Genomic DNA, 26,982 nt, shown 5'->3' on the forward strand with positions numbered 1-26,982 from the left:
CAAACAACATCTACACAAACAGCCACCTGAACTACTGTCCTACAAAGACAAACAACATCTACACAAACAGCCACCTGAACTACTGTCCTACAAAGACAAACAACATCTACACAAACAGCCACCTGAACTACTGTCCTACAGAGACAAACAGCATCTACACAAACAGCCACCTGAACTACTGTCCTACAAAGACAAACAGCATCTACACAAACAGCCACTAGAACTACTGTCCTACAAAGACAAACAACATCTACACAAACAGCCACCTGAACTACTGTCCTACAAAGACAAACAGCATCTACACAAACAGCCACCTGAACTACTGTCCTACAAAGACAAACAGTATCTACACAAACAGCCACCAGAACTACTGTCCTACAAAGACAAACAACATCTACACAAACAGCCACCTGAACTACTGTCCTACAGAGACAAACAGCCACCTGAACTACTGTCCTACAAAGACAAACAGCATCTACACAAACAGCCACCTGAACTACTGTCCTACAAAGACAAACAGCCACCTGAACTACTGTCCTACAGAGACAAACAGCATCTACACAAACAGCCACCTGAACTACTGTCCTACAAAGACAAACAGCATCTAAACAAACAGCCACCTGAACTACTGTCCTACAAAAACAAACAGCCACCTGAACTACTGTCCTACAAAGACAAACAGCCACCTGAACTACTGTCCTACAGAGACAAACAGCATCTACACAAATAGTGAATCTGAGAAAAATGGCTTCAAAGTTTGTTTCCTAGTCCATGCATATCAGCCATGACCACTGATCTGACTTATGACCCCTAAGTACTGATACTACACTCTGCCTTGGTATGACCTATGACCCCTAAGTATTGATACTACACTCTGCCTTGGTCTGACCTTAAACAGCTGTCTGGGTAATGAAACAGCAAAGTGCAGCATCTAGAAATGTAAATGTGTTGATCCAGATTTATTGTTGTTTTTCTGTTTGATGGAAACAGTTGGAGAGTTATAACTACATTCCAACTGTATTTAATGGTGTTATGTAGTTGTGTTGTCATGTTGTATTGTAGTAACCCTCAACTGTATTTAATGGTGTTATGTAGTTGTGTTGTCATGTTGTATTGTAGTAACCCTCAACTGTATTTAATGGTGTTATGTAGTTGTGTTGTCATGTTGTAAAAGTTGTATTGTAGCAGGCCTAACCCTCAACAGTTTCAGGTGATGGAGTGAGACACAGACAAGACACAGACACAGCAACAGAATAGGATATGCTGGAGAGAGACACCAGACAAGACACAGAGACAGCAACAGAATATGATATGATAGAGACACCAGACAAGACACAGAGACAGCAACAGAATATGATATGATAGAGAGAGACACCAGACAGGACAAAGAGACAGCTACAGAATTGTATACGATGGAGAGAGACACCAGACAAGACACAGAGACAGCAACAGAAGAATAGGATATGATGGAGAGAGACACCAGACAAGACACAGAGACAGCAACAGAGGAATAGGATATGATGGAGAGAGACACCAGACAAGACACAGAGACAGCAACAGAATAGTATATGATGGAGAGAGACACCAGACAAGACACAGAGACAGCAACAGAATAGGATATGATGGTGAGACATCAGACAAGACACAGAGACAGCAACAGACGACACAGAGAAAGTGATGGAGAGAGACAGAAGAATAGAGTTCCAGACAGTTGTAGAATGTATGCCAAGACACATTGTGAGAGAGCTATAAAGAGAGAGGGAGGGAGAGAGAACAGGCAGAACCTGATATGTAAATGAGCAGAGCAAATGAAAGTAACTTTTGACGACCTGATGATCATCCAGACTCTGTTTCTATTGAGAGATAAAAGGTAAGACGACGATTGTTATGTGTATTAATATAGTTGATGATATTGTTATGTGTATTCATATAGTTGATGATATTGTTATGTGTATTCATATAATTGATGATATTGTTACGTGTATTCATATAGTTGATGATATTGTTGCGTGTATTCATATAGTTGATGACATTGTTATGTGTATTCATATAGTTGATGATATTGTTATGTGTATTAATATAGTTGATGATATTGTTGTGTGTATTCATATAGTTGATGATATTGTTGTGTATGTTCATATAGTTGATGATATTGTTATGTGTATTAATATAGTTGATGATATTGTTATGTGTATTCATATAGTTGATGATATTGTTGTGTGTATTCATATAGTTGATGATATTGTTATGTGTATTCATATAGTTGATGATATTGTTGTGTGTATTCATATAGTTGATGATATTGTTATGTGTATTCATATAGTTGATGATATTGTTATGTGTTTTCATATAGTTGATGATATTGTTATGTGTATTCATATAGTTGATGATATTTCTGGTGGACAGTGTTATAATAGTCCTACTCTCCTTAAAATGTTTTCAATATAAATTAGATGCGTGGGGTGAATTTGTTCTGTGCCCATCTGTGTTTCCCAGGGTGATCACTCCTACACTATCTAGAATCTAAAAGGGTTCTTTGGCTGTCCCCATAGGAGAACCCTTTTTGGTACCTTTTGGGTTCCATGAAGAACCCTTTCCACAGAGGGTTCTACATAGAAACCAGGAGAATTCTACCTGGAACCCAAAAGCATTCTCCTATGGGGACAGACGGAGGACCTGTTTGGAACCCTTTATTCTAAGAGTGTACTGTATCATAGGTCTATAGACCAGGGTGATCTCCTACTGTATCATAGGTCTATAGACCAGGGTGATCTCCTACTGTATCATAGGTCTATAGACCAGGGTGATCTCCTACTGTATCATAGGTCTATAGACCAGGGTGATCTCCTACTGTATCATAGGTCTATAGACCAGGGTGATCTCCTACTGTATCATAGGTCTATAGACCAGGCTGATCTCCTTCTGTATCATAGGTCTTTAGACTTGTCTTCTCAAAAGACTTAAAACACAACAATCAACAAACAAACATGTTCTCTTTCAAATCTGCTGTTAATGCTTTTCACTGAGGAAGGTTTGTTGTGTGAAAGAGAGACAAATAATTATTGTGGAAAGACTAACATCAACTTACACTTCCTCAAAACAGGTTGTGTGTGTTCATTAGTGCCCACCTTAGCAAAACGTTTGGCAACAGAAACCGTTTAGGTCACGTTGTACAGTTTTTAGAGTAAAAAAACGTTGGCTGTGGAGTAAACTAATGAATACAACCCAGGTTGTTGCCTACGACTCGGCATGTTGATACCTGCCTGATGCTGAAACCTGAACGTAGCCTGAGGGGTAAATTATGATACTAGCTAGATATACTGGTTTTCTAAAGTTAGCCAGCTTCAGTTAGCTTCACATTCCAGCTCAGGCCTCATCCATCAGAATATACAGAACACAACAGAAAATATCTCAATGTCTTGACATGTTCTGTTTGTGAATTCAGGCTACAAGGTGAGAATCCTGCCAGGGATTATTGTAAAGTGTGTAGAGACATTAAATGTATGGTGTAATGTTAGTATAGTGAATGACAGTAAAACACTCCTAACAGTAGATACATTAAATGTATGGTGTAATGTTAGTATAGTGAAGTATAACACTCCTAACAGTAGATACATTAAATGTCTGGTGTAATGTTAGCATAGTGAATGACAGTAAAACACTCCTAACAGTAGATACATTAAATGTATGGTGTAATGTTAGTATAGTGAATGACAGTATAACACTCCTAACAGTAGATACATTACATGTCTGGTGTAATGTTAGTATAGTGAATGACAGTATAACACTCCTAACAGTAGATACATTACATGTCTGGTGTAATGTTAGTATAGTGAATGACAGTATAACACTCCTAACAGTCTACTTCTACTGAGACAGGTTGGTGTCAGTTTAATCATACAACATGGAGCTGACTGGACGTGATCAAGTCAAATTCAATATATCAACATTCAGATATTATAGTTCTACATTTAACATTTCATATGATAATGTAATTATATCATAGATCCTCTATAGTGTAGTGATCCTCTACATTTCATATAATGTAATTGTATCATAGTTCCTCTATAGTGTAGTGATCCTCTACATTTCATATGATAATGTAATTATATCATAGTTCCACTATAGTGTAGTGATCCTCTACATTTCATATGATAATGTAATTATATCATAGTTCCACTATAGTGTAGTGATCCTCTACATTTCATATGATAATGTAATTATATCATAGTTCCACTATAGTGTAGTGATCCTCTACATTTCATATGATAATGTAATTATATCATAGTTCCTCTACATTTCATATGATAATGTAATTGTATCATAGTTCCTCTATAGTGTAGTGACACTCACTATATGAGCCACGTCACAATTTTAGCTACATTGGTGTCTGAGACATGCTTTTGTGTGAGCCAGGTAACAATTCCCACCATGTGGGTTAACCCTATTGGTGCAATACGTAGAGTGTTGACCTCCCTGCCTGCTGTTTTCAACTATATCAACAGCACAGGCTGCCTGTAGGGTGTTGACCTCCCTGCCTGCTGTTTTCAACTATATTAACAGCACAGGCTGACTGTAGGGTGTTGACCTCCCTGTCTGCTGTTTTCAACTATATTAACAGCACAGGCTGCCTGTAGGGTGTTGACCTCCCTGCCTGCTGTTTTCAACTATATTAACAGCACAGGCTGCCTGTAGGGTGTTGACCTCCCTGCCTGCTGTTTTCAACTATATTAACAGCACAGGCTGCCTGTAGGGTGATGACCTCCCTGCCTGCTGTTTTCAACTATATTAACAGAACAGGCTGCCTGTAGGGTGTTGACCTCCCTGCCTGCTGTTTTCAACTATATTAACAGCACAGGCTGCCTGTAGGGTGATGACCTCCCTGCCTGCTGTTTTCAACTATATTAACAGAACAGGCTGCCTGTAGGGTGTTGACCTCCCTGCCTGCTGTTTTCAACTATATTAACAGCACAGGCTGTCTGTAGGGTGTTGACCTCCCTGCCTGCTGTTTTCAACTATATTAACAGCACAGGCTGCCCGTAGGGTGTTGACCTCCCTGCCAGCTGTTTTCAACTATATTAACAGCACAGGCTGCCCGTAGGGTGTTGACCTCCCTGCCAGCTGTTTTCAACTATATTAACAGCACAGGCTGCCCGTAGGGTGTTGACCTCCCTGCCTGCTGTTTTCAACTATATTAACAGCACAGGCTGCCCGACATTCGTTGAACTAAGAGACACAATAATACGAGTGAAAGGATTTTAGGATAATATCAGTAAGTGTTGATTTAGAGTTGTCTTCTGGGTTCAGCCTTCTAGTTGCCTTCATCAACAGGTTGAAATGTAATAAATGACATCACAATGACATGTCCTCAGAGTTGGAAAGATCCTACATCTGTACACATTATTTAACATGGTGACATGGTGCTGCTAGTGAAAGAAAACATTAAGAGACAGAATACAGGCGGTGGAGGTTGCACAAAGTTTACGTACAACAATATATTGAACTAGGTAGACTGAGCATAGAGCTAAAGGCTATAACCACAGGGAAGAAACTGTTCAGATTGGGGTCTATAACATCCAATCACAGAGGTTTACAGCAGCTGACAGTTAGCAACTTCATTGCTAATAACTCAAACTTCCTTTTTCAGATAAAGGCATAATCTCTGTACAGATGTAGGATCTGAATTTGATCACCCTGTTGCAGGAAAACTAAAACTTGCAGTGTATTTGATGTTTTAAAAGGCTTCTGAAGTTTGTAATTTCCACTTTCCACTTTAAAATGTTAATTATAATCCACATAATATGTTTGTTGTAGTAAACTGTCTCAAATTAAGATCCTACATCTGTAGCAAAATACCTGTCTTTCATGTGTATGACTCTATCAGGATATATATACCTCTCTCTAATGTATATGACTCTATCAGGATATATATACCTCTCTCTAATGACTATCAGGATAAATATACCTCTCTAATGTATATGACTCTATCAGGATCTATATACCTCTCTAATGTATATGACTCTATCAGGATATATATATATATATACCTCTCTAATGTCTATGGCTCTATCAGGATATATATACCTCTCTAATGTATATGACTCTATCAGGATATATATACCTCTCTAATGTATATGACTCTATCAGGATATATATACCTCTCTAATGTATATGACTCTATCAGGATATATATACCTCTCTCTAATGTATATGGCTCTATCAGGATATATATACCTCTCTAATGTATATGGCTATATCAGGATATATATACCTCTCTCTATGACTTTATCAGGATACATATACCTCTCTCTAATGTATATGACTCTATCAGGATATATATACCTCTCTCTAATGTATATGGCTCTATCAGGATATATATACCTCTCTCTAATGTATATGGCTCTATCAGGATATATCTACCTCTCTCTAATGTATATGACTCTATCAGGATATATATACCTCTCTAATGTATATGACTCTATCAGGATATATATAGATACATGTCTCTAATGTATATGGCTCTATCAGGATATATATACCTCTCTCTAATGTATATGACTATCAGGATATATATACCTCTCTAATGTATATGACTCTATCAGGATATATATACCTCTCTAATGTCTATGGCTCTATCAGGATATATATACCTCTCTAATGTCTATGGCTCTATCAGGATATATATACCTCTCTAATGTATATGACTCTATCAGGATATATATACCTCTCTCTAATGTATATGACTCTATAAGGATATATATACCACTCTAATGTATATGATTCTATCAGGATATGTATACCTCTCTCTAATGTATATGACTCTATCAGGATATATCTACCTCTCTAATGTATATGGCTCTATCAGGATATATATACCTCTCTAATGTATATGCCTCTATCAGGATATATATACCTCTCTAATGTCTATGGCTCTATCAGGATATATATACCTCTCTAATGTATATGACTCTATCAGGATATATATACCTCTCTAATGTATATGGCTCTATCAGGATATATATACCTCTCTAATGTATATGGCTCTATCAGGATATATATACCTCTCTAATGTATATGGCTCTATCAGGATATATATACCTCTCTAATGTATATGGCTCTATCAGGATATATATACCTCTCTAATGTATATGGCTCTATCAGGATATATATACCTCTCTAATGTATATGGCTCTATCAGGATATATATACCTCTCTAATGTATATGACTCTATCAGGATATATATACCTCTCTCTAATGTATATGGCTCTATCAGGATATATATACCTCTCTCTAATGTATATGGCTCTATCAGGATATATATACCTCTCTAATGTATATGACTCTATCAGGATATATATACCTCTCTCTAATGTATATGACTCTATCAGGATATATATACCTCTCTCTAATGTATATGGCTCTATCAGGATATATATACCTCTCTCTAATGTATATGGCTCTATCAGGATATATCTACCTCTCTCTAATGTATATGACTCTATCAGGATATATATACCTCTCTAATGTATATGACTCTATCAGGATATATATATACCTCTCTCTAATGTATATGACTCTATCAGGATATATATACCTCTCTCTAATGTATATGACTATCAGGATATATATACCTCTCTAATGTATATGACTCTATCAGGATATATATACCTCTCTAATGTCTATGGCTCTATCAGGATATATATACCTCTCTAATGTATATGGCTCTATCAGGATATATATACCTCTCTAATGTATATGGCTCTATCAGGATATATATACCTCTCTAATGTATATGGCTCTATCAGGATATATATACCTCTCTAATGTATATGGCTCTATCAGGATATATATACCTCTCTAATGTATATGACTCTATAAGGATATATATACCACTCTAATGTATATGATTCTATCAGGATATGTATACCTCTCTCTAATGTATATGACTCTATCAGGATATATCTACCTCTCTAATGTATATGGCTCTATCAGGATATATATACCTCTCTAATGTATATGACTCTATCAGGATATATATACCTCTCTAATGTCTATGGCTCTATCAGGATATATATACCTCTCTAATGTATATGACTCTATCAGGATATATATACCTCTCTAATGTATATGGCTCTATCAGGATATATATACCTCTCTAATGTATATGGCTCTATCAGGATATATATACCTCTCTAATGTATATGGCTCTATCAGGATATATATACCTCTCTAATGTATATGGCTCTATCAGGATATATATACCTCTCTAATGTATATGGCTCTATCAGGATATATATACCTCTCTAATGTATATGGCTCTATCAGGATATATATACCTCTCTAATGTATATGACTCTATCAGGATATATATACCTCTCTCTAATGTATATGGCTCTATCAGGATATATATACCTCTCTCTAATGTATATGGCTCTATCAGGATATATATACCTCTCTAATGTATATGACTCTATCAGGATATATATACCTCTCTCTAATGTATATGACTCTATCAGGATATATATACCTCTCTCTAATGTATATGGCTCTATCAGGATATATATACCTCTCTAATGTATATGACTCTATCAGGATATATATACCTCTCTCTCATGTATATGACTCTATCAGGATTCACTTTTGACCATTTGACATCTTTTATTTACTGTTGTTTAGGCTGGTTGAATGAGTTGCCTATGAAAGCTACTTCATCTGTAAGAAAACATACGGCTGCACCAGTGACAGTAAGTTATGCGATTTCCTCATATGAAATTAAAAGGATGTTTGTAGCCTACACAGTCACAAAATGGCTGTTGAAACTGTGACACATATTTCTCAGTACATTAGAAGTCAGATAAATGTGTTGAGACGTAGGAAAGATGGGCAAACCCTCGTTGGTCTTGGCTTTCTACACACTATTATGAGGTTAGTCGATGTCAGACATTCAATAGTCAGAGTAGGTTTGAGCTATGATCACTTATCATGTTGACAAACCTGATGGTCTCTGTGAACTGATCTGAACATGTTTAGGCTGGTCATCTATGATATGTAGGTTATATACAGTACATTCTCTGTCCTGCTACTGGTAGGACTATAACATTATGTGAACTGATCTGAACAGGTTTAGACTGGTCATCTATGATATGTAGGTTATATACAGTACATTCTCTGTCCTGCTACTGGTAGGACTATAACGTTATGTGAACTGATCTGAACAGGTTTAGGCTGGTCATCTATGATATGTAGGTTATATACAGTACATTCTCTGTCCTGCTACTGGTAGGACTATAACATTATGTGAACTGACCTGAACAGGTTTAGACTGGTCATCTATGATATGTAGGCTATAGCTGAGGTATAGATCTCGATCTGCATATCACTAACAACCCACTACTATACATTATATCTTAGCCTACTTTACATAATATAAAATGTACATATTTTCAAATCTCTTACTTGTTGCAAATAAACTTTGAATGGATCAATGATTTCCCCCTCAGATGCCCGTTTTAGCCTTTCTGTCTATATTCTCAGATACTTTTAGAAAATAACAGATTGAAAGACAATAAATAGCCTACTTTAATTTAATAAAAATAAGTGTGAGACATGGCCTTGTGTTGCTGCACTGTCTAGAACTACCTTAACAAACAGTGACTTATTATTATTATTATTATTATTATTATTATTATTGTTATTGTTGCTGTACTGTCTACAACTACCTTAACAAACAAGGACTTATTATTTTTATTGACAGTTACCATGGAGATGAAATGTCACAACTACATGTTCATGTGATGCATTAAATCATCTGACTGTTTCCAAGTCTGTTAGTAAATGTTTTATAAGAGATAATTAATAAATGAGAACAATTGACAACAAAAAAACATTCCATTCGTGCTAAACAATTGTTATATAGCATTGGTCCTATGAGAGCTCTTTGACACTTTCCACGAGTCAGGTTTAGATGAAAACTCACTCAATCTTATGTTTTATAAATGTATCATATAATGTGTGAGTGGCAGGCTTACAATGATGACAAAAAACAACATTTGAGAGTGCTCTGACCCTGGTGCTAGAGGGGGTACGCAGCTGGAGGTTGAATGTTTGAAGGGGTAGGGGGGGGAAATGTAAATTGTCCGGTGGCAATTTTATGAATTGTTCAGCAGTCTTATGGCATGGGGGTAGAAGCTGTTGAGGAGCCTTTTGGTCCTAGACTTGGCTCTCCAGTACCGCTTGCCGTGGGGTACTAGAGAAAACAGTCTATAACTTGGGTGACTGGAGTCTCTGACAATTTTATGGGCTTTCCTCTGACTCCGCCTATTGTAGAGGTCCTGGATGGCAGGAAGCTTGACCCCGTGATGTACTGGGCCGTTCGCACTACCCTCTGTAGCGCCTTATGGTCAGAAACCATACCAGGCGGTGATGCAACTGGTCAGGATGCTCTCGATGGTGCAGCTGTAGAACCTTTTGAGGATCTGGGGACTCATGCCAAATCTTTTTAGTCTCCTGAGGGGGAAAAGGTTTTGTCATGCCCTCTTCACGACTGTCTTGGTATGTTTGGACCATGATAGTTCGTTGGTGATGTGGACACCAATATCGCGTTAGTGAAAAAAGGGTGAGGCACATGGGCTACTATACAACATTTAGTATTACTTTCTTAGCTACAGTATACACATCTCTCTGGCACATAATTTATGAAGTAGCAAAACACATTTTTGGACTCACATTGTTGTGATGTGTTTGAACAGGAAAGTGAAAGCGTCCTTTGTGGGCAAGTTTTGTCATCAAAGATAAGATGACGGATTTACAATTCTGAGTTGAATGACCATTCAAAACGTATTATCTGTTCATTCCTGACTTTGCAATGCTTAGAGTCACAGATTCCTTACAAACCACTCATTGTTGAATTTGCGATCTCTAAATTGTTGTGTAATGTTTATGTCCAATGACCGATGAGCACCGAAATGTTTTATCTATATTTTCTCTTCATTATTTCTTCATTATTTCTCTTCATATGACTTAAATTATTAAAAAGGATTTGCCAGTAGATTGTCAACTTGATTCATGTTGATGACTGCTAGTTAAAATTGTGAAAGTAAGATGTTGACATGATCAGTCCAATCACAGCTACTGTACATATAATGTGATTTGTCATCATTTCTGTGGCCAATGACCCTGAGCCTTCTCAGATGGGCACTTGTAATATACCTCCATGGCAGGTCCCAAAGGGCTGAAATGCTTACTAAGAACTGAAGCTTGGTGATTGCATAAGGTCCCCATGAGTGACAGAATACTGAGCCAATCACAGCGCAATGGTCCTATTTTCTGCTGGTTCGCCCCACCACCACAGAAAGCACTGAGCTAGACTGAAACACATGCATTTTGGAGAAATCAAAATACATTGTTTGCAAACTGATATGTGACACATAATAATGCCAAAATAACATGCAAAACTGACAAGCCCCCCCCCCCCCCCCCCCACAAAAAATTATTTATATATACAGTTGAAGTCGTAAGTTTACATACTGCTTAGCCAAATACTTTTAAACTCAGTTTTTCACAATTCCTGACATTTAATCCAAGTAAAAATTCCAGTTTTAGGTCAGATAGGATCAGCACTTTATTTTAAGAATGTGAAATGTCAGAATAATAGTAGAGATAATGATTTTTTCAGATTTGACTTCTTTCATCACATTCCCAGTGGCTCTGAAGATAACATACACTCAATTAGTATTTGGTAGCATTGCCTTTAAATTGTTTAACTTGGGTCAAACATTTCGGGTAGCCTTCCACAAGCTTCCCACAATAAGTTGGGTGAATTTTGTCCCATTCCTCCTGACAGAGCTGCTGTAACTGAGTCAGGTTTGTAGGCCTCCTTGCTTTTTCAGTTTTGCCAACAAATGTTCTATGTGATTGAGGTCAGGGCTTTGTGATGGCCACTCCAATAAATTTACCTTGTTGTTCTTAAGCCATTTTGCCACAACTTTGGAAGTATGCTTGGGGTCATTGTCCATTTGGAAGACTATTTTGCAACCAAACTTTAACTTCCTGACTGATGTCTTGAGATGTTGCTTTAATATATCCACGTAATTCCTGCTTCATGATGCCATCTATTTTGTGAAGTACCAGTCCCTCCTGCAGCAAAGCACCCCCACAACATGATGCTGGGTCAAAATACCACAGCTAAGGGCTGTTCTTATGCACGACGCAACGCAGAGTTCCTGGATACAGCCGTTAACCATGGTATATGGCCAATATAACACAGCAATCTATAAACTGGTTACCAACGTAATCATTTTTTTGTAATACCCATGGTATACGTTGATTTACACAATGGCTTTCAGCAAATCAGCATTCAAGGTTTGAGGCTTTCTACCAATCAGCATTCAGGGTTTGAGGCTTTTTACTAATCAGCATTCAGGGTTTGAGGCTTTCTACCAATCAGCATTCCATGCTCAGACCAAGTTCATATTTGTAAATAAATCCCTTTTGTGCTATAGATAAATCCAACAGCAGAGTCATTCAATGTTTGGTGTGAAAGGCATCTGTCTACAGTGCATTCAGAACATTTTCTTACAATCTTATTTTAAAAGGGATTCAAATGTTTTTCCCCCTAGAGTCTAGAGACACATTTAAAATGTTAGAGTCTAGAGACACATTTAAAATGTTAGAGTCTAGAGACACATTTAAAATGTTAGAGTCTAGAGACACATTTAAAATGTTAGAGTCTAGAGACACATTTAAAATGTTAGAGTATAGAGACACATTTAAAATGTTAGAGTATAGAGACACATTTAAAATGTTAGCTTCACTGTCTAAATAGATATGGTGTGGACTGTATACTCAATACAATCTAAATCTGATACCTCACTGTCTAAATAGATATGGTGTGGACTGTATACTCAATACAATCTAAATCTGATACCTCACTGTCTAAATAGATATGGTGTGGACTGTATACTCAATACAATCTAAATCTGATACCTCACTGTCTAAATAGAGATGGTGTGGACTGTATACTCAATACAATCTAAATCTTATACCTCACTGTCTAAATAGAGATGGTGTGGACTGTATACTCAATACAATCTAAATCTGATACCTCACTGTCTAAATAGATATGGTGTGGACTGTATACTCAATACAATCTAAATCTGATACCTCACTGTCTAAATAGATATGGTGTGGACTGTATACTCAATACAATCTAAATCTGATTCCTCACTGTCTGTCTTCTGACTGATACTGCTTTTTAAACTGGTCGGGTCAGTCTACTATAATATTTCTACTGTAAATGTTTCTCTCTACAAACAACACTTTGATCATTTGTCATTTATAATAATGATACATTCATTTATGAATAGATATGGAAAGTGTGGATTCAAGTGTGGATTCAAGTGTGGACCTGCTCTCTGATGGACTGGAGACTCTGAGGTCAGTATTCATGTAGTTGGTCAACAAGTGATAACTGTTCACCAGATCCACATGTGTTTACCAGACACACATAGTCCACACCATATGTGTTTGGACAGTGAAGATTACAGTTTTAAATGTGGTGCTTTGCTCCAGCATTTTGGATTTGAGAAATAATGTTTCATATTAAGAGACAGTACAGAATGTCACCTTTTATTTGAGGTTAATGGTGAGAGGTTAGCATGTTTTGTTGTAGCCTCTGTTATTGGTAATGGTGAGAGGTTAACATGTTTTGTTGTATCCTCTGTTATTGGTATTGGTGAGAGGTTAGCATGTTTTGTTGTGTCCTCTGTTATTGGTAATGGTGAGAGGTTAGCATGTTTTGTTGTAGCCTCTGTTATTGGTAATGGTGAGAGGTTAGCATGTTTTGTTGTATCCTCTGTTATTGGTATTGGTGAGAGGTTAGCATGTTTTGTTGTGTCCTCTGTTATTGGTAATGGTGAGAGGTTAGCATGTTTTGTTGTAGTCTCTGTTATTGGTAATGGTGAGAGATTAGCATGTTTTGTTGTATCCTCTGTTATTGGTAATGGTGAGAGGTTAGCATGTTTTGTTGTATCCTCTGTTATTGGTAATGGTGAGAGGTTACCATGTTTTGTTGTAGTCTCTGTAACTTTCTCACTCATTATTATTAATGATTCTTTCATGATTTCCCTCCCTGTGTGTGTGTGTGTGTGTGTGTGTGTGTGTGTGTGTGTGTGAGAGTTCATGTGTATCACTCAATGACTGTCTGTTCTTCTGCTTACCTCTACAGTGTGGAACATGGTGGAGAGAACAGAATGAAACCTGGACTTAGAAAATGTGAGTGTTGACTGCTGTGAAGAATATGACTAAGAATAAGTCTTAATTCAAGTTCAGTCAAAGTCAAAGACCACCATCATTACTGACTTGGTCATATTAAATATCAGCTGTAGTTCTACAGAAGCAGAAATCAGGGAGTGTGTGTGTGTGTGTGTGTGTGTGTGTGTGTGTGTGTGTGTGTGTGTGTGTGTGTGTGTGTGTGTGTGTGTGTAATTAATGTGAATAAGTGTGTTTTATATTACCATACAGTATAACATATGATCATTCAACAAGTCTCAAGTTACCTTAACTTCTCCTTTTGATACCTAGAAACATCTACATTAAATGAATTAGTGAAAAGTGAGTTAACATTCTAATGTGAATGATGATGATTTCTAATATTGTGTCTGGTTTCATCCATCAGATGTCTGTGATCTCACACTGGACCCAAACACAGTAAACAAACAACTCTCTCTGTCTGAGGAGAACAGAAATGTGACACATAGCGAAACGTTGACACCTCCTTATCACTCAGAGAGATTTGAGGACTGTAAACAGGTGCTGTGTAGAGAGGGTCTGACTGGGCGCTGTTACTGGGAGGTAGAGTGGAGTGGGAGAAGGGCTGGTATAGGAGTGACATATAAAGGAATCAACAGGAGAGGGGGGGGCAATGCATGTAAGATTGGTGGGAATATGGAGTCCTGGAGTCTGGACTGCAATAACACAAGTTACACTGTCTGGCACAATAATAATCACACTATCATAGACGTCCCCTCCTCCAGCTCCCACAGAGTAGGAGTGTATCTGGACTGGCCAGCCGGCACTCTGTCCTTCTATAGAGCCTCCTCTGACACACTGACCCACCTGTACACATTCACCTCCACATTCACTGAGCCCCTCTATCCAGGGTTTAGGCTTTATACAAACTCCTCAGTGTCCCTGAAAAAATTACCTGACACACAAACACACTGAACACACACACAGACTGGACTCACACACACACACACCGGACACACACACACTGGACACACACACACACACTGGACACACACACAAACCGGACACACATACACACTGGACACACACACACACACACTGGACACACGCACACACTAGACACAAACTGGAAACACACACACACACACACACTGGACACATACACACACTGGACACACACACAGATGCTGGACACACACACACACACCCACACACACACCACACCCCCATACACAGACACACACACACACACACACCACACCCCCATACACACACACACACACACACACACATACACACCGGACACACGGACACACACACACTAGACAGACACTGGACACACACACACTGGACAAACACACAAACCGGACACACAAACACACACTAGACACACACTGGACACACACACACACTAGACACACACTGGACACACACACACGACACACACTGGACACACACACACTAGACACACACTGGACACACATACACACTAGACACATACACACACTAGACACACACCCACTGGACACATACACACACTGGACAGACACACAAACCGGACAAACACACACACTCACACACACTGGACTCATACACACACTGGATACACACACAAACCGGACACACACACACCGGACACACACACACTAGACACACACTGGACGCACATACACACTGGACACACATACACACTAGACACATACACACTAGACACACATACACACTCGACACACACACTAGACACACACTGGACACACATACACACTGGACACACATACACACTAGACACACACACTAGACACACACTGGACTCATACACACTGGACACACATACACACTGGACACACATACACACTGGACACACATACACACTCGACACACACTCGACACACACACTAGACACACACTGGACACACACACAATTGTTCTTTAGTAAATAGGACACTCATCAGTGTGTTTTGTCTTAATGATTGTTCTTTAGTAAATAGGACACTCATCAGTGTGTTTTGTCTTAATGATGGTTCTTTAGTAAATAGGAAACTCAGTGTGTTTTGTCTTAATGATTGTTCTTTAGTAAATAGGAAACTCAGTGTGTTTTGTCTTAATGATTGTTCTTTAATAAATAGGACACTCATCAGTGTGTTTTGTCTTAATGATTGTTCTTTAGTAAATAGGAAACTCAGTGTGTTTTGTCTTAATGATTGTTCTTTAGTAAATAGGAAACTCAGTGTGTTTTGTCTTAATGATTGTTCTTTAATAAATAGGACACTCATCAGTGTGTTTTGTCTTAATGATTGTTCTTTAGTAAATAGGAAACTCAACAGGGTGTTCGTCCAAAAAACATTAACTAGATAGTTATGTACACAATGAGAAGTGATTTTGTAACACAAGTTTTGATGGGTAATTGTATCAAGTATATATCATTGGTCATATAAACTATATTCATCATTGCCTTGTGAACCCATTCTGGGAAGTTGGAGCTACTGTACATGATTGTCTGGGGGCTGCTGTACATGATTGTCTGGGGGCTGCTGTACATGATTGTCTGGGGGCTGCTGTACATGATTGTCTGGGGGATTCTGTACATGATTGTCTGGGGGCTGGTGTACATGATTGTCTGGGGGCTGGTGTACATGATTGTCTGGGGGCTGCTGTACATGATTGTCTGGGGGCTGGTGTACATGATTGTCTGGGGGCTGCTGTACATGATTGTCTGGGGGCTGCTGTACATGATTGTCTGGGGGCTGCTGTACATGATTGTCTGGGGGCTGCTGTACATGATTGTCTGGGGGCTGCTGTACATGATTGTCTGGGGGCTGCTGTACATGATTGCCTGGGGGCTGCTGTACATGATTGTCTGGGGGCTGCTGTACATGATTGTCTGGGGGCTGCTGTACATGATTGCCTGGGTGCTGCTGTACATGATTGTCTGGGGGATTCTGTACATGATGGTCTGGGGATTCTGTACATGATGGTCTGGGGGCTGCTGTACATGATTGTCTGAGGGCTGCTGTACATGATTGTCTAGTGGCTGCTGTACATGACTGTCTGGGGGCTGCTGTACATGTTTGAGTCCCCAGGTGGGTAGATGCCAGATTGAATAAAGAGAAGCTAGTGATGTGGGGGTTCTCTCATAACCCTCAGTCCTCAAGTGGGTAGATTGCAGGTTGAATAAAGAGAAGCTAGTGATGTAGGGGTTCTCTCATAACCCTCAGTCCCCAGGTGGGGACTATGAATGTATAAAACATTAAGGACACCTTTCTTTCCATGACAAACTGTGTATCCGGGTGAAAGCTATGATTCCTCATTTTTCTGGGATATGTGGGACGCTAACGTCCCACTTGGCCAAAAGCCAGTAAAAATGCAGAGCGCCAAATTCAAATAAATTCCTATAAAAATCAATATTTCATGAATTCACACATGAAAGACACCAAATTAAAGCTACACATGTTGTGTATCCAGCCAACATGTCTGATTTAAAAAAGGATTTATGGCGAAAGCACACCAAACGATTATGTTAGATCAGTACACAGCCACAGAAAAACACTGCCATTTTCCCAGCCAAAGATAGGAGTCACAAAAAGCAGAAATGTAGATACAATTAATCACTAACCTTTGATGATCTTCATCAGATGACATTCATAGGACTTCATGTTATACAATACATGTATGTTTTGTTCGATAATGTGCATATTTATATAAAAAATCCCGTTTTACATTGGCGCCATGTTCAGAAATGCCTCCAAAATATCCGGAGAAATTGCAGAGAGCCACGTCAAATAACAGAAATACTCATCATAAACTTTGATGAATGATACATGTTTTACATAGCATTGAAGATACACTTGTTCTTAGTGCAACCGCTGTGTCAGATTTTTTTAAAACTTTACGGAAAAAGCAATCCATGCAATAATCTGAGACGGCGCTCAGATATAAACAACATTTCTCCTCCATGTTGGAGTCAACCGAAATACGAAATTACATCATAAATATTCCCTTACCTTTGATGATCTTCATCAGAATGCACTCCCAGGAATCTTAGTTCCACAATAAATAGTTGTTTTGTTCGATAATGTCCATTCATTTCAAAAAGTAGCTACTTTTGCAAGCACATTTAGTACACATGTCCAAAAGCTTGCGCAGGTCCAAGCGAACGTCGGACGAAAACTTCAAAAAGTTATATTACAGGTCGAATAAACTTGTCAAACTAAGTAGAGAATCAATCTTCAAGATGTTGTTATCATAAATATTCAATAACGTTCCAACCGGAGAATTCCTTTGTGTCTACAGAAGTAATGGAACGCAAGGTGATATCATGTGGAATGTGCATGACCAGGAACTGGCTCTCTGCCAGACCACTGACTCAAACACCTCCCATCCAGCCCCACAGCACAGTAGAGGCTTCATTCAACGTTCTACAGACTGTTGACATCTAGTGGAAGGCGTAGGCAGTGCAAACAAATCCATATCTTACTGGGATTTGAATAGGCGATGAGTTGAAAATCGACCAGCCTCAGAATTCTCACTTCCTGTTTGGATTTTTTCTCAGGTGTTTGCCTGCAATATGGGTTCTATTATAGTCACAGACATCATTCAAACAGGTTTAGAAATGTCAGAATGTTTTATATCCAATAGTAATAATAATATGCATATATTAGCATCAGGGACAGAGTAGGAGGCAGTTCACTCTGGGCACGCTATTCATCCAAAGTGAAAATGCTGCCCCCTATCCTAGAGAAGTTTTAAAGAAGGATTTATAAGCCTGTAGACAATTGAGACATGGATTGTGTATGTGTATCATTCAGAGGGTGAATGAGCAAGACAAAAGTTTTAAGTGCCTTTGAACGGGGTATGGTAGTAGGTGCCAGGCGCACTGGTTTGTGTCAAGAACTGCAACACTGCTGGGTTTTTCACGCTCATGTTCGACCACCCAAAGGACATCCAGCCAACTTGACAACTGTGGGAAGCATTGGAGTCAACATGGGTCATCATCCCTGTGGAACTCAATGTTAGGAAGGTGTCCTTAATTTCTAGTCCACTCAGTGTATAACATGTAGACTACACTGCTCAGTTAGAGTAATATCTAGTCCACTCAGTGTATAACCTGTAGGCTACACTGCTCAGTTAGAGTAATATCTAGTCCACTCAGTGTATAACCTGTAGGCTACACTGCTCAGTTAGAATAATATCTAGTCCACTCAGTGTATAACCTATAGACTACACTGCTCAGTAAGAGTAATATCTAGTCCACTCAGTGTATAACCTATAGACTACACTGCTCAGTTAGAGGCCGTCTGTTAAGGTGCCTCTTTATCAGATTCATAAATGCTGATAGTTTTTCAACCACATCAAATATACATCCAAGTCAATGTAACGGTTCTCTTCTTGTGAAGTAGAGGCGGACCAAAGCGCAGCGTGGTGGTTGTTCATTGTAATTTATTGACGACACTATACATGAACAAACTAACGAAAAAACAAGAAACGTGAGAACTCAAAACAGCCCTGTCTGGTGCAAACACAAAAACAGGAACAATCACCCACAAACACACAGTGAAACCCAGGCTACCTAAATATGGTTCCCAATCAGAGACAATGACGAACACCTGCCTCTGATTGAGAACCATATCAGGCCGAACATAGAACTAGACAAACTAGACATGAAACATAGAATGCCCACTCAGATCACACCCTGACCAACCACAACATAGAAATATACAAAGTAAACTATGGTCAGGGTGTGACAGTCAAACTGAAATATTTTCAGAAACATGTTGGGCCTTTTACAATGAAGATTGGCCACTAGATTATTACCAGTTTATATTCATAACTAAAACTTCCCATCATTCTGACATTCTGTCATAAAGAACACATTCTAACATTCTGTCATAAAGAACACATTCTAACATTCTGTCATAAAGAACACATTCTAACATTCTGTCATAAAGAACACATTCTAACATTCTGTCATAAAGAACACATTCTAACATTCTGTCATAAAGAACACATTCTAACATTCTGTCATAAATAACACATTCTAACATTCTGTCATAAAGAACACATTCTAACATTCTGTCATAAAGAACACATTCTAACATTCTGTCATAAAGAACACATTCTAACATTCTGTCATAAATAACACATTCTAACATTCTGTCATAAAGAACACATTCTAACATTCTGTCATAAAGAACACATTCTAACATTCTGTCATAAAGAACACATTCTAACATTCTGTCATAAACAACACATTCTAACATTATGTCATAAAGAACACATTCTAACATTCTGTCATAAAGAACACATTCAAATGAGTAACTAAAATAAAAAACTGTTTTCCATCTCAAAAGGTTCAATAAAGAAATGACTATAATAAGAGCATATTAAGTGCCAAATAACATTTGTGACAATTTGTGGAAATAGGAAGACAAATGTGAATAACTGTTGTTATCAACAACCGTGAATAATGTTGGTAAGGTGTGTTATCAACAACAGTGAATAATGTTGGTAAGGTGTGTTATCACAGTGAATAATGTTGGTAAGGTGTGTTATCACAGTGAATAATGTTGGTAAGGTGTGTTATCAACAACAGTGAATAATGTTGGTAAGGTGTGTTATCAACAACAGTGAATAATGTTGGTAAGGTGTGTTATCAACAACAGTGATATTTGAGGTATAACACTGGTAGAAGACATGAGGTCTCCCATATTCTCCAGTAATACATTAACAGACACTATAGTTTTGGTTCTAATACAATAATACTGTAAAGTGGGACTAGAGGAAGATATAAACACCCTGGACACCGTCAGGAGAGGTTTCAGAATAATAACTACTGAAATGGAGACAGAAGGACCAGATTCTCCCTGTAAAGTGGGACTAGAGGAAGAGAAGAAACACCCTGGACACCGTCAGGAGAGGTTTCAGAATAATAACTACTGAAATGAAGACAGACGGACCAGATTCTCCCTGTAACGTGGGACATTTTAATGGCATCGGACCGAGGCTCTGCATCTGTCCTCGTGCTCCTAGACCTTAGTGCTGCTTTTGACACCATCGATCACCACATTCTTTTGGAGAGATTGGAAACCAAAATTGGTCTACACGGACATGTTCTGGCCTGGTTTAGATCTTATCTGTCGGAAAGATATCAGTTTGTCTCTGTGAATGGTTTGTCCTCTGACAAATCAACTGTAAATGTCGGTGTTCCTCAAGGTTCCGTTTTAGGACCACTATTGTTTTCACTATATATTTACCTCTTGGGGATGTTATTCGAAAACATAATGTTAACTTTCACTGCTATGCGGATGACACACAGCTGTACATTTCAATGAAACATGGTGAAGCCCCAAAATTGCCCTCGCTAGAAGCATGTGTTTCAGACATAAGGAAGTGGATGGCTGCAAACTTTCTACTATTAAACTCAGACAAAACAGAGATGCTTGTTCTAGGTCCCAAGAAACAAAGAGATCTTCTGTTGAATCTGACAATTAATCTTAATGGTTGTACAGTCGTCTCAAATAAAACTGTGAAGGGCCTTGGCGTTACTCTGGACCCTGATCTCTCTTTTGAAGAACATATCAAGACCATTTCGAGGACAGCTTTTTTCCATCTACGTAATATTGCAAAAATCAGAAAGTTTCTGTCCAAAAATGATGCAGAAAAATTAATCCATGCTTTTGTCACTTCTAGGTTAGACTACTGCAATGCTCTACTTTCCGGCTACCCGGATAAAGCACTAAATAAACTTTAGTTAGTGCTAAATACGGCTGCTAGAATCCTGACTGGGACCAAAATATCTGATCATATTGCTCCAGTGCTAGGCTCTCTACACTGGCTTCCTGTCAAAGCAAGGGCTGATTTCAAGGTTTTACTGCTAACCTACAAAGCATTACATGGGCTTGCTCCTACCTATCTCTCTGATTTGGTCCTGCCGTACATACCTACACGTGCGCTACGGTCACAAGACGCAGGCCTCCTAATTGTCCCTAGAATTTCTAAGCAAACAGCTGGAGGCAGGGCTTTCTCCTATAGAGCTCCATTTTTATGGAACGGTCTGCCTACCCATGTCAGAGACGCAAACTCGGTCTCAACCTTTAAGTCTTTACTGAAGACTCAGGAGTGGGAAGGTGGCCCAGGAGTGGGAAGGTGAACGGAAAGGCTCTGGAGCAACGAACCGCCCTTGCTGTCTCTGCCTGGCCGGTTCCCCTCTTTCCACTGGGATTCTCTGCCTCTAACCCTATTACAGGGGCTGAGTCACTGGCTTACTGGGGCTCTCTCATGCCGTCCCTGGAGGGGGTGCGTCAACTGAGTGGGTTGATTCACTGTTGTGGTCATCCTGTCTGGGTTGGCGCCCCCCCCCCCTTGGGTTGTGCCGTGGCGGAGATCTTTGTGGGCTATACTCAGCCTTGTCTCAGGATGGTAAGTTGGTGGTTGAAGATATCCCTCTAGTGGTGTGGGGGCTGTGCTTTGGCAAAGTGGGAAGGGTTATATCCTTCCTGTTTGGCCCTGTCCGGGGGTGTCCTCGGATGGGGCCACAGTGTCTCCTGACCCCTCCTGTCTCAGCCTCCAGTATTTATGCTGCAGTAGTTCATGTGTCGGGGGGCTAGGGTCAGTTTGTTATATCTGGAGGACTTCTCCTGCCCTATTCGGTGTCCTGTGTGAATCTAAGTGTGCGTTCTCTAATTCTCTCCTTCTTTCTTTCTTTCTCTCTCTCGGAGGACCTGAGCCCTAGGACAATGCCCCAGGACTACCTGACATGATGACTACTTGCTGTCCCCAGTCCACCTGGACATGCTGCTGCTCCAGTTTCAACTGACCTGAGCCCTAGGACCATGCCCCAGGACTACCTGACATGATGACTCCTTGCTGTCCCCAGTCCACCTGGCCATGCTGCTGCTCCAGTTTCAACTGTTCTGCCTTACTATTATTCGACCATGCTGGTCATTTATGAACATTTGAACATCTTGGCCATGTTCTGTTATAATCTCCACCCGGCACAGCCAGAAGAGGACTGGCCACCCCACATATGCTCTCTCTAATTCTCTCTTTCTTTCTCTCTCTCGGAGGACCTGCGCCCTAGGACCGTGCCCCAGGACTACCTGACATGATGACTCCTTGCTGTCCCCAGTCCACCTGACTGTGCTGCTGCTCCAGTTTCAACTGTTCTGCCTTATTATTATTCGACCATGCTGGTCATTTATGAACATTTGAACATCTTGGCCATGTTCTGTTATAATCTCCACCCGGCACAGCCAGAAGAGGACTGGCCACCCCACATAGCCTGGTTCCTCTCCAGGTTTCTTCCTAGGTTTTGTCCTTTCTAGGGAGTTTTTCCTAGCCACCGTGCTTCTACACCTGCATTGCTTGCTGTTTGGGGTTTTAGGCTGGGTTTCTGTACAGCACTTTGAGATATCAGCTGATGTACAAAGGGCTATATAAATAAATTTGATTTGATTTGATTTGATTTGATTTGACTAGAGGAAGATAAACACCCTGGACACCGTCAGGAGAGGTTTCATAATAATAACTACTGAAATGGAGACAGAAGGACCAGATTCTCCCTGTAAAGTGGGACTAGAGGAAGATATAAACACCCTGGACACAGTGCTGCTGCTTGGAGCTAGGGTTGGGTTAGGGTTGGGTTGGGTTAGGGTTGGGTTGGGTTAGGGATGGGTTAGGGTTAGGGTATGGTATGGTAGGGTAGGGTTGGGTTGGGTTAGTGTTGGGTTGGGTTAGGGTTGGGTTGGGTTAGGGTTGGGATGGGGTTGGGGTTGGGTTGAGTTGGGTTAGGGTGCGGTTAGGGTTGGGTTAGGGTTTGGGTGGGGTTGGGGTTTGGATGGGTTAGGGTTGGTTTAAGGTTAGGTTAGGGTTGGTTAAGGGTTGGGTTAGGGTTGGTTTAAGGTTAGGTTAGGGTTGGTTTAGGGTTGGGTTAGGGTAAGTGTTGGGTTAGGGTTGGGTTGGGTTAGGGTGGTTATGGGGGCTTGGTACTGTATTTAGCTTGGATGAGGATGTCTTTGAGGCTCTTATTCCTCCTAAATGCTGAGATTATTCTATACGGCTGGAGGGGTGTGTGTGCCTGTTGGGTGATGGAAAAATTGTGTTTGAACACCTGATGTAACGGTCTGATCCTATGTGAGAATGTAGTAACTAGGGGGATGAGGATTGTCTGCTGCTCGGAAGGGGAATGAGAGGAGGAAAGAAGATTGTTGTTCCGAGGGGGGTCAATTTCCAAATCTGTTGTTCTAGGAGGGTTAAGGTTAGGGTTAGAGTTAGGGTTAGTGGTGGGGTTAGGGGTGGGGTTAAGGTTAGGGTTAGGTGGGGTTAGGGGTGGGGTTAAGGTTAAGGTTAGGGTTAGCGTTAGGGGTTGGGTTATGGTTATGGTCAGGAGCAGGATACGAACCCGAATTAGGGTAAGGGTTAGCGTTGGGGCGGCAGGGTAGCCTAGTGGTTAGTGCGTTGGACTAGAAATTGAAAGTTTGAATCCCCGAGCTGACAAGGTACAAATCTGTTGTTCTGCACCTGAACAGGCAGTTAACCCACTGTTCCTAGGCCGTCATTGAAAATAAGAATTTGTTCTTAACTGACTTGCCTAGTTAAATAAAGGTAAAACAAAAAAAAAAATAGGGTTAGGGGTTAGGGTTGTGGTCAGGGTTGAAATCAGGGGAAGGGGAGGATTTGGAAATGTCTCCGTAACCTCTATAATGGAGGTTGGGGTCCAAAAGAGTGATTAACAGACTTGTGTTATGTGAGTGTGTAGGTTGACTGGGAGAGAGGGCCCCCAAGGTGCTGTTTTTTATGGTTCTGAGATATCGTTTAGAGTGACCTCTCTGTTTGAGTGCATGAAATAATGTTTGAATTGCTTTTCCCAGTTCCTGTTTGCAGGAGGAAATCCTATGAAAACGTATAATTTGTGATTTAACGATGCCTCTAAATGTATGTTTGGGGTGATGTTAAGGGAATTTTTATCAATAATGACTAATTATGTATACATTTCAATCAGGACTGACTAATCAGAATACTATTATGTTACTGTATATGTACTAATCAGAATACTATTATGTTACTGTATATGTACTAATCAGAATACTATTATGTTACTGTATATGTACTAATCAGAATACTATTATGTTACTGTATATGTATGAATTTTCTTTTAACCTTAGTACTGAATATAATGTGTGTAAATATAATCAAGAATTAGAACAATGACTGTCTGTTCCTTGGTTAGAAATGAATGAACTTATAGCCAGACTGGCTAGAATGCTCATCTACACAGGCAGACCTTGGCTCGGATCATAAATTATCTAAGTCTTGAGAACCATACAGACATTGTACTGGAGCGGAGGTGAGACGGGGTAGTACGAAAACTAATGACGTCATTTTCAGTTTATAACCTGTGGTAAACTGTATCATGTTCAGTACTCTCGAGAATAAACGCTGCTGATAGATTTTGAGACTTGTCTCTGTCCATTTCATGCAAATAAGAGTCTTACAAATTCTTAGGAATTGACAGAGTGTTTAATTTTAATTGGGTATTAAAACATATAGGAATTTAATTCCTGTAACAATTGGTCCTTCGAGCCGGATCTAAAATACCCCTCTCTGCCATCTGAAGGTCGTACGTCAAAAATCGTGCAAGAGCGGGCCGGGTCCCGTTATTTAAGACCTGGCCTCTGAATTGAGGGAAAAGACCAGGCCGGTGTACACCCCAGACCGACAGGGACGGTGACTAGATCCAAAGAACAATGCTTTTCCCAGTTGGCAGCAAGGTCAGTAGCCTATATTCTCGATTCTGGGGGAATGATTTAAGTTCTTTGATTTGATGTTCTAAAATGTGTAGAATTGATCAATAATGGGAGCTTTACTATTCCCACAAGGTTTTATATGACCAACATACACTGGGTTTTGTATAACCGATATACACTGGCAGGTTCGGAAAAAACCTGCGGTAATGTGCACTACCGTAAATAAAATAGAGAGGAATGTTCGCCCGAGATTAAGAAGGGATATTAAATAGGTGCTGGAGGATAGGACGGTGATCTTGTACAAATAAGATATGAACTAGGCGTGGGGAGACAGGAAGGGAATTCTATGCGGACAAGATAACTTGAATGGTCAATTGAATTGTGGGAGTATTGACCATCGTTCCGATTCAACAAATAGTACTGAAATATCCAAATAAGGAGGAGAGGGAAACCAAAATCAAGAGGAATGGGATGAAAGCCAAATCTATAGACAAGAGGTTCCATGAGAGAGGGAATGTAACGACTTTCTTCCTGGGAAGGGGAGGCGGATCAAAATGCAGGGTGGTTATTAATAAACATCTTTAATGAAAGATGAAAACGTGAACACTATACAAAATAAGAAAACGTGAAAAAAACGAAACAGTCCTAATTGATGCAAAACACAGAGAGAGGAACAATCACCCACAAGATACCTAAAGAATATGGCTGCCTAAATATGGTTCCCAATCAGAGACAACGATAAACACCTGCCTCTGATTGAGAACCACTCCAGGCAACCATAGACGTACCTCGGACACTCAACTGAACACAACCCCATAGACCACAAAACCCCTAGATAAAACAAGACACATAAATCACCCACGTCACACCCTGGCCTAACCAACATAATAAAGAAAACTCAGAATACTAAGGCCAGGGCGTGACAGTACCCCCCACCCCCACCCCACCCCAAAGGTGCGGACTCCCGGCCGCACACCTAGACCCATAGGGGTG

General features: G+C 39.8%; 2 protein-coding genes and 1 pseudogene across 2 annotated transcripts in view; 2 read left to right on the top strand and 1 right to left on the bottom strand.

The window, feature by feature from the left end:
- The window catches only part of LOC118938461, a 942,996-nt pseudogene that overhangs the window by 599,637 nt on the left and 316,377 nt on the right, over positions 1–26,982 (top strand).
- LOC110515071 (NACHT, LRR and PYD domains-containing protein 3-like) overlaps positions 1–26,982 on the bottom strand; it is a 390,541-nt gene that overhangs the window by 139,737 nt on the left and 223,822 nt on the right. The gene's annotated exons all lie outside the window — the stretch shown is intronic.
- LOC110490700 (stonustoxin subunit beta-like) lies at positions 1,753–15,294 on the top strand. Its single transcript, XM_036942511.1, has 5 exons — positions 1,753–1,870; positions 8,678–8,745; positions 13,366–13,435; positions 14,226–14,272; positions 14,676–15,294. Exons 3-5 carry the CDS (start codon positions 13,368–13,370, stop codon positions 15,221–15,223), a joined length of 663 nt encoding a protein of 220 aa, XP_036798406.1. The 5' UTR covers positions 1,753–1,870; positions 8,678–8,745; positions 13,366–13,367; the 3' UTR covers positions 15,224–15,294.

This window comes from Oncorhynchus mykiss, chromosome 13 (assembly GCF_013265735.2).
Source record: "Oncorhynchus mykiss isolate Arlee chromosome 13, USDA_OmykA_1.1, whole genome shotgun sequence".
Lineage (NCBI taxonomy): Eukaryota > Metazoa > Chordata > Actinopteri > Salmoniformes > Salmonidae > Oncorhynchus > Oncorhynchus mykiss.

Coding starts and splice junctions, on each gene's coding strand:
- LOC110490700 (XM_036942511.1), top strand. CDS start 13,368: ATGGAAAGTGTGGATTCAAGTGTGGATTCAAGTGTGGACCTGCTCTCT. Junction 13,436..14,225: donor GATGGACTGGAGACTCTGAG/GTCAGTATTCAT, acceptor TTACCTCTACAG/TGTGGAACATGGTGGAGAGA. Junction 14,273..14,675: donor GAAACCTGGACTTAGAAAAT/GTGAGTGTTGAC, acceptor TTCATCCATCAG/ATGTCTGTGATCTCACACTG.